This window comes from Glandiceps talaboti, chromosome 8, assembly GCF_964340395.1.
Source record: "Glandiceps talaboti chromosome 8, keGlaTala1.1, whole genome shotgun sequence".
Taxonomy (NCBI): domain Eukaryota; kingdom Metazoa; phylum Hemichordata; class Enteropneusta; family Spengelidae; genus Glandiceps; species Glandiceps talaboti.
In genome coordinates, this window is record NC_135556.1 from 2,800,080 (window position 1) to 2,810,000 (window position 9,921).

At 33.5% G+C, this 9,921-nt stretch overlaps 1 protein-coding gene across 2 annotated transcripts in view; it reads right to left on the minus strand.

Annotated features, from left to right (window-relative positions):
- Positions 1 to 9,921, minus strand: part of LOC144438527 (exocyst complex component 1-like) — a 67,459-nt gene that overhangs the window by 17,683 nt on the left and 39,855 nt on the right. For both annotated transcript variants that reach the window (XM_078127593.1, XM_078127592.1), the window contains 2 exons: positions 9,663 to 9,770; positions 6,694 to 6,758 (listed from right to left, as the gene is read on the minus strand). In XM_078127593.1, the coding sequence (XP_077983719.1) occupies positions 6,694 to 6,758; positions 9,663 to 9,770 (173 nt within the window). The remainder of the gene's footprint in view (positions 1 to 6,693; positions 6,759 to 9,662; positions 9,771 to 9,921) is intronic.

The following is a 9,921-nucleotide window of genomic DNA, read 5'->3' on the forward strand; positions in this document are numbered from 1 at the left end:
ATACATGATCATTTGGCTGTTGCTATGGGCGTGGTCTTGTTGCTAGGCAAATTTACATACATTTTTTGAATGTTTATTCAACTGTCTATTAAACCCTGTTATCTTTGTGAAATACACCACCGTTTGGCTGTTGCTATGGGCGTGGTCATGGTTGCTAGGGTATTTGCATACATTTTTTTGAATGTTTACTCACTTGCCTACCAGATGATGTTGTTATTTGACCAAAATATACTGCCAATTGGTTGTTGCTAAGGGCGTGGTCATGGTTGCTAGGGCCAATTTTGTCAAAATGTTTTGAAGAAAATCTGCAGAATAACACTTTCAGAAACATCTCACCAATTAATTTTTGAGAAAAATTTTTGACCAAAAATGAACATTCTTACACCTAATTTGCATATCACTCATGGAATCATTGTATGCTTAATATTTCTTTGCCCATACATCCCTAGATGCATTCCAATTAAATTTCAGCCCAATCTGCTCAGGAGTTTTGGAATTATAGATTTTTAACCAACAAGTCATTGAGAATGACAGTCCCCGCTATGATTGGGTTTTAAGGAATTATCACTACTCTGATCACGCAACAACACTTGTGAACCTAAATCAAACAGACTTAGATATGTTGTGTCTGCTTGTTGGACATGGAACATGCCTACAACAATAAAGGATTGGTCGGGTATGGGGGATCATATCACGATGAAAATAGATATGCACATGTATGTCATAGAACACTGTCCTAATACCAACTTTGAATGAGATCTGTTCAAGCATGTCTAAGTTATGGCTTTGGACATGGAAAATTCACAAACAAAATGGCTGCCAGGCGGCCATATTGGATCGTATCATGACAACAATGAATATGCACATATATGCCATAGAACACTGTCCTAATACCAACTTTGAATGTGATCTGTTCAAGCATGTCTGAGTTATGGCTTTGGACATAGAAAAATTTGCAAACAAAATGGCTGCTAGGCGGCCATATTGGATCGTATCACAACAACAATGAATATGCACATGTATGTCATAAAACACTATTACCAACTTTGAATGTGATCTGTTCAAGCATGTCTGAGTTATGGCTTTGGACATGGAAAATTCACAAACAAAATGGCTGCCAGGCAGCCATATTGGATCGTATCACGACGAAAATGGATATGCACATGTATGTCATAGAACACTGTCCTAATACCAACCGAACACTGTCCTAATACCAACCTTGAATGAGATCTTTTCAAGCATGTCTGAGTTATGGCTTTGGACATGGAAAATTCACAAACAAAATGGCTGCCAGGCGGCCATATTGGATCGTATCACAACAACAATGAATATGCACATGTATGTCATAGAACACTGTCCTAATACCAACTTTGAATGAGATCTGTTCAAGCATGTCTGAGTTATGGCTTTGGACATGGAAAATTCGCAAACAAAATGGATGCCAGGCAGCCATATTGGATCGTATCATGACAACAATGAATATGCACATATATGCCATAGAACACTGTCCTAATACCAACTTTGAATGAGATCTGTTCAAGCATGTTTGTGTTATGGCTTTAGACAGGGAAAATTTGCAAACAAAATGGCTGCTAGGCAGCCATATTGGATCGTATCATGAAACAAATTGACGTGCATATGTATGCCATGTTGCCCCTGTACCAAGTTTGAAAAAAATCGGTCCATGCATCTCCAAGAAACGGCTGCGGACGGATGGACGGACGGACGGACATACGGACGCACGGACAGACGGAACCCAATCCATAAGTCCCTGTCCCGGACTTCGTCCGGCAGGGACTAAAAAGACACATTTTAGCCCTAATTTGCATATTACTGATGGAATCATCATGTCATGAACAAATCTTACTTTACATCCCCTTAAGAATGTTCCCACCAAATTTCGCACCAATCTGCCGAGTAGTTTCTGAGTTTAGGTTTTTTGACCAAAAATCACATTTTTGACCCAAAACCCACATCTCTGATGCAATCAATTTCATTTGAACAATTTCCCAACTAGACACCAGAAGTAACATGACCACCGAATATCAAAGCAATCAGTCCTGTAGTTTTTGACTTTAAGTTGTTTACACACACACACACACACACACACACACACACACACACACAGAGACAGACAGACAGACAGACAGACAGACAGACACCAGGTGATGCCTATAGCACTACTGAACCTCAGTTCAGTTGTGCTAAAAAATTGATACTTTGTGAAAGACATGATCACTTTGTTATTTGAGTAAACCATAGACTGTTTATGAGTAAACACACTACATAATAGTACATGCATGTGTGTCCATTATGATATTAAGATGTTGCAGACAGTTCAAATGGTACTTTTTGAGAGTAATGGAATAGATTATAAAATGCAGGGGTTCATTCTTGTTATTTACGTTTACTTGGGAATTGGGTTCATTGTTGTTATTTACATTTACTTGGGAATCATTCATTGTTGTTATTTACATTTACTTGGGAATCATTCATTGTTGTTATTTACATTTACTTGGGAATCATTCATTGTTGTTATTTACATTTACTTGGGAATCATTCATTCTTGTTATTTACATTTACTTGGGAATCATTCATTCTTGTTATTTACATTTACTTGGGAATCATTCATTCTTGTTATTTACATTTACTTGGGAATCATTCATTCTTGTTATTTACATTTACTTGGGAATCATTCATTGTTGTTATTTACATTTACTTGGGAATCATTCATTCTTGTTATTTACATTTACTTGGGAATCATTCATTGTTGTTATTTATGTTTACTTGGGAATCATTCATTCTTGTTATTTACATTTACTTGGGAATCATTCATTGTTGTTATTTACATTTACTTGGGAATCATTCATTCTTGTTATTTACGTTTACTTGGGAATCATTCATTGTTGTTATTTACATTTACTTGGGAATCATTCATTCTTGTTATTTACATTTACTTGGGAATCATTCATTGTTGTTATTTACATTTACTTGGGAATCATTCATTGTTGTTATTTACATTTACTTGGGAATCATTCATTCTTGTTATTTTCGTTTACTTGGGAATCATTCATTCTTGTTATTTACATTTACTTGGGAATCATTCATTCTTGTTATTTTCGTTTACTTGGGAATCATTCATTCTTGTTATTTTCGTTTACTTGGGAATCATTCATTCTTGTTATTTACATTTACTTGGGAATCATTCATTCTTGTTATTTACATTTACTTGGGAATCATTCATTCTTGTTATTTTCGTTTACTTGGGAATCATTCATTGTTGTTATTTACATTTACTTGGGAATCATTCATTGTTGTTATTTACATTTACTTGGGAATCATTCATTCTTGTTATTTTCGTTTACTTGGGAATCATTCATTCTTGTTATTTACATTTACTTGGGAATCATTCATTCTTGTTATTTACGTTTACTTGGGAATCATTCATTCTTGTTATTTACATTTACTTGGGAATCTTTCATTGTTGTTATTTACATTTACTTGGGAATCATTCATTGTTGTTATTTACATTTACTTGGGAATCATTCATTCTTGTTATTTACATTTACTTGGGAATCATTCATTGTTGTTATTTACATTTACTTGGGAATCTTTCATTGTTGTTATTTATGTTTACTTGGGAATCATTCATTCTTGTTATTTACATTTACTTGGGAATCATTCATTGTTGTTATTTACATTTACTTGGGAATCATTCATTGTTGTTATTTACATTTACTTGGGAATCATTCATTGTTGTTATTTACATTTACTTGGGAATCATTCATTCTTGTTATTTACATTTACTTGGGAATCATTCATTCTTGTTATTTACATTTACTTGGGAATCATTCATTGTTGTTATTTACATTTACTTGGGAATCATTCATTCTTGTTATTTACATTTACTTGGGAATCATTCATTGTTGTTATTTACATTTACTTAGGAATCATTCATTGTTGTTATTTACATTTACTTAGGAATCTTTCATTGTTGTTATTTACATTTACTTGGGAATCTTTCATTCTTGTTATTTACATTTACTTGGGAATCATTCATTGTTGTTATTTACATTTACTTGGGAATCATTCATTGTTGTTATTTACATTTACTTGGGAATCATTCATTGTTGTTATTTACATTTACTTGGGAATCATTCATTGTTGTTATTTTCGTTTACTTGGGAATCATTCATTGTTGTTATTTACATTTACTTGGGAATCATTCATTGTTGTTATTTTCGTTTACTTGGGAATCATTCATTGTTGTTATTTACATTTACTTGGGAATCATTCATTGTTGTTATTTTCGTTTACTTGGGAATCATTCATTGTTGTTATTTACATTTACTTGGGAATCATTCATTGTTGTTATTTACATTTACTTGGGAATCTTTCATTGTTGTTATTTTCGTTTACTTGGGAATCATTCATTCTTGTTATTTACATTTACTTGGGAATCTTTCATTCTTGTTATTTATGTTTACTTGGGAATCATTCATTCTTGTTATTTACATTTACTTGGGAATCATTCATTCTTGTTATTTACATTTACTTGGGAATCATTCATTCTTGTTATTTATGTTTACTTGGGAATCATTCATTCTTGTTATTTACATTTACTTGGGAATCATTCATTCTTGTTATTTACATTTACTTGGGAATCATTCATTCTTGTTATTTATGTTTACTTGGGAATCATTCATTCTTGTTATTTACATTTACTTGGGAATCATTCATTCTTGTTATTTTCGTTTACTTGGGAATCATTCATTCTTGTTATTTTCGTTTACTTGGGAATCATTCATTCTTGTTATTTACATTTACTTGGGAATCTTTCATTGTTGTTATTTTCGTTTACTTGGGAATCATTCATTCTTGTTATTTACATTTACTTGGGAATCTTTCATTGTTGTTATTTTCGTTTACTTGGGAATCATTCATTCTTGTTATTTACATTTACTTGGGAATCATTCATTGTTGTTATTTACGTTTACTTGGGAATCATTCATTCTTGTTATTTACATTTACTTGGGAATCATTCATTGTTGTTATTTACATTTACTTGGGAATCATTCATTGTTGTTATTTACATTTACTTGGGAATCATTCATTGTTGTTATTTACATTATTTTACTTGGGAATCATTCATTGTTGTTATTTATGTTTACTTGGGAATCATTCATTGTTGTTATTTACATTATTTTACTTGGGAATCATTCATTCTTGTTATTTACATTTACTTGGGAATCATTCATTCTTGTTATTTATGTTTACTTGGGAATCATTCATTCTTGTTATTTACATTTACTTGGGAATCATTCATTCTTGTTATTTTCGTTTACTTGGGAATCATTCATTCTTGTTATTTTCGTTTACTTGGGAATCATTCATTCTTGTTATTTACATTTACTTGGGAATCATTCATTGTTGTTATTTACGTTTACTTGGGAATCATTCATTCTTGTTATTTACATTTACTTGGGAATCATTCATTCTTGTTATTTACATTTACTTGGGAATCATTCATTGTTGTTATTTACATTTACTTGGGAATCATTCATTGTTGTTATTTACATTTACTTGGGAATCATTCATTGTTGTTATTTACATTATTTTACTTGGGAATCATTCATTGTTGTTATTTTCGTTTACTTGGGAATCATTCATTGTTGTTATTTACATTTACTTGGGAATCATTCATTGTTGTTATTTACGTTTACTTGGGAATCATTCATTGTTGTTATTTACGTTTACTTGGGAATCATTCATTCTTGTTATTTACATTTACTTGGGAATCATTCATTCTTGTTATTTACATTTACTTGGGAATCATTCATTGTTGTTATTTACATTTACTTGGGAATCATTCATTGTTGTTATTTACATTTACTTGGGAATCATTCATTGTTGTTATTTACATTATTTTACTTGGGAATCATTCATTGTTGTTATTTTCGTTTACTTGGGAATCATTCATTGTTGTTATTTACATTTACTTGGGAATCATTCATTGTTGTTATTTACGTTTACTTGGGAATCATTCATTGTTGTTATTTACATTTACTTGGGAATCATTCATTGTTGTTATTTATGTTTACTTGGGAATCATTCATTCTTGTTATTTACATTTACTTGGGAATCATTCATTCTTGTTATTTACATTTACTTGGGAATCATTCATTGTTGTTATTTACATTTACTTGGGAATCATTCATTCTTGTTATTTACATTATTTTACTTGGGGAGCAGACTCAATTATATAGTTAAGTTTTCTGATCCCTAATTTGAAACACATCTGATTGAAAATACTATTCTATTTTTATTTATTATGGCAATAACACTTCAATGTCACTGTCAAGTTCATTCATTGCATGGCTACACTTGATTGGACAGCATATACATAGACCTTACAAGATAGCAAGAAAACAACATAATTAAGGATGGCCATGTAAAACAATGCCTTGATAAATGTAGAGTCTGGAATTGCTCACAAGATACTAATTAGTGAGAAGAAGAGTATACAGGGAAGAAGGGTCTATATGGGTGAAAAAATTGGGGATGATAGTGTTCCTAAAACTGTTAAAAGTACAAATATTTCAAGTTAAAACTCTTTTACAGTACAGGTGGAAGTATGATTACTTGGTGTACAGCAAAGTTAAAATTTCTGACATTTCTGACAATTGTACTTACTCTGTTTGTTTCTTTGGTCGGCTTTGTCTCATCCCGTCTGTGAACTCAGTCTGCTTAGCAGTATCCTAGAACATTTAATAACAAGTACATGACTTGTATAGTTACTAAGGGCTGTGTCATCTTAAAACTGACGTACGACAAACATATTTCCTTTGTTTAGGAGGGGGGGGGGGGGATAAGAGTTAATTTCGTTTTGCGTGCGGCAAAATTGCTATAAGGATTTTTAATTCTTACAAAAATGGAATCAAAAGAGGCAATGCTATTTTTCTTGTCTTGCTGACATACATGGAGAGAGATGCGTGTTGTTCTAAAATAACCGTATGGTCAACCCACCTGGCCAGGGAGTGACGTACAATAAATGAATCACAAAAACAACCTCTTCAATGCTGCGAAAACATGGTTTTATTATTCACCAACACCTAAACAGAAGTTCCTGAATTCAAAAGACTTTTTTTCCGTTTGTTGGGTCATCACAACTATAAATGATGGTACATGACGAATGCACATGTCAACCAATTTCTTGCAACTAGGATGATAAGCCTATAGCCCAAGCAAGGCACTACACTTATTGCAGACATTACCCAATTTACTTGTACCTGCAACTCTTGGTTTTTAAAACATTTGACATAGCTTACGTTTTAGGATGACCTAATGCCAAATTCTAGATGGGTTAGCTGTTTAGACATGAGGAGATTCATTGTACACAAATATAAATGACACTGCACTCCACTTTGCAGGTAATGACATGTGATCACATGTCAAACGAAGTGGGTACGTGATCAGAGCTGATTATTCAGTTGTAGTGGCAACTTTTCAAAGGATCGTCACAATAATTGATTTGAATAGACTATGTGGAGAGGACGTGGAGGTTCTAAGTTAGGCCATGTTGGGGAAACTAATACGAATGTAAATCTGGAAATTACCAATGAGATGTCACGTGTTTGACGTGACCTCTAAACTTGGATTAAATTATCGTAGATAGCATGGTAGTGCGAACGTTTATTTTGGCACTATCAACAAGTTGATTGTTCGACTGATGTTGATTCAATCCTTCTATTAATGTGAAAATCAAAAGTTTGATCGCCGGAAATAATTATTGAGCAATAATTTAGCAATTCCAAACAGATTTGTAGATGTTTTCACATGATAGTTGAAACATGCATGTGAAAGCAGTGGCCGCCGTCAACGTGTTCGTCACTGTCGTGGTGCGACAGTCAAAATCAACATGTCTAAATTAGTTACTAGACAGTCTGCTTAGCAACATCCTAGATTTAAATAGCAATTACATGAGTTGTATAGCTACTAGACAGTCTGCTTAGCAACATTCTAGATTTAAATAACAATTACATGACTTTATATATCTTGTGAATTCTTCACATTTTACAAACTTTGTTACTGATAATATCATATGTATATAGACTAATATATCTCATATCAAATCAGTAATTTTAATCTCAAGATTACTTTTTCCTTTGCTATTTGTGTTACCTAACTTTATTCTAAAATGGTGTGTAGTTCAAACCTAATGTGGAATAGTGTTTACATCATGTCTAGAAAACTGTAAAGACAACACTGGGTTGTATACTTACTGTTTGTATAGGTGAACTGCTATCTACATCAAGGTGAAAGAACCTGACAACACTGGGTTGTATACTTACTGTTTGTATAGGTGAACTGCTATCTACATCAAGGTGAAAGAACCTGACAACACTGGGTTGTATACTTACTGTTTAAATAGGTGAACTGCTATCTACATCAAGGTGAAAGAACCTGACATCACTGGGTTGTATACTTACTGTTTGTATAGGTGAACTGCTATCTACATCAAGGTGAAAGAACCTGACAACACTGGGTTGTATACTTACTGTTTGTATAGGTGAACTGCTATCTACATCAAGGTGAAAGAACCTGACAACACTGGGTTGTATACTTACTGTTTGTATAGGTGAACTGCTATCTACACCAAGGTGAAAGAACCTGACAACACTGGGTTGTATACTTACTGTTTGTATAGGTGAACTGCTATCTACATCAAGGTGAAAGAACCTGACAACACTGGGTTGTATACTTACTGTTTGTATAGGTGAACTGCTATCTACACCAAGGTAAAAGAACCCGACAACACTGGGTTGTATACTTACTGTTTGTATAGGTGAACTGCTATCTACATCAAGGTGAAAGAACCAGACATCACTGGGTTGTATACTTACTGTTTGTATAGGTGAACTGCTATCTACACCAAGGTGAAAGAACCAGACATCACTGGGTTGTATACTTACTGTTTGTATAGGTGAACTGCTATCTACATCAAGGTGAAAGAACCAGACATCACTGGGTTGTATACTTACTGTTTGTATAGGTGAACTGCTATCTACATCAAGGTGAAAGAACCTGACATCACTGGGTTGTATACTTACTGTTTGTATAGGTGAACTGCTATCTACATCAAGGTGAAAGAACCAGACATCACTGGGTTGTATACTTACTGTTTGTATAGGTGAACTGCTATCTACATCAAGGTGAAAGAACCTGACAACACTGGGTTGTATACTTACTGTTTGTATAGGTGAACTGCTATCTACACCAAGGTGAAAGAACCTGACATCACTGGGTTGTATACTTACTGTTTGTATAGGTGAACTGCTATCTACATCAAGGTGAAAGAACCTGACATCACTGGGTTGTATACTTACTGTTTGTATAGGTGAACTGCTATCTACACCAAGGTGAAAGAACCTGACATCACTGGGTTGTATACTTACTGTTTGTATAGGTGAACTGCTATCTACATCAAGGTGAAAGAACCAGACATCACTGGGTTGTATACTTACTGTTTGTATAGGTGAACTGCTATCTACATCAAGGTGAAAGAACCTGACAACACTGGGTTGTATACTTACTGTTTGTATAGGTGAACTGCTATCTACATCAAGGTGAAAGAACCTGACAACACTGGGTTGTATACTTACTGTTTGTATAGGTGAACTGCTATCTACACCAAGGTGAAAGAACCTGACAATGAACTCATACTCTGCTTGCACTGCTGGTTCTAACTCACACAGTACTCGCTGAAATATCTACAAATATGAAAATCCATGATATATTGTGATATCTGCAGGTGAAATGAAACACTGTTGCTGAAAATGTAGTAAATTTATCTCGATTTGAAGTATGATTCAAGTTACAATTCATCAAAAAACTGCAATGAATTTAAAAGATAGCTTGATA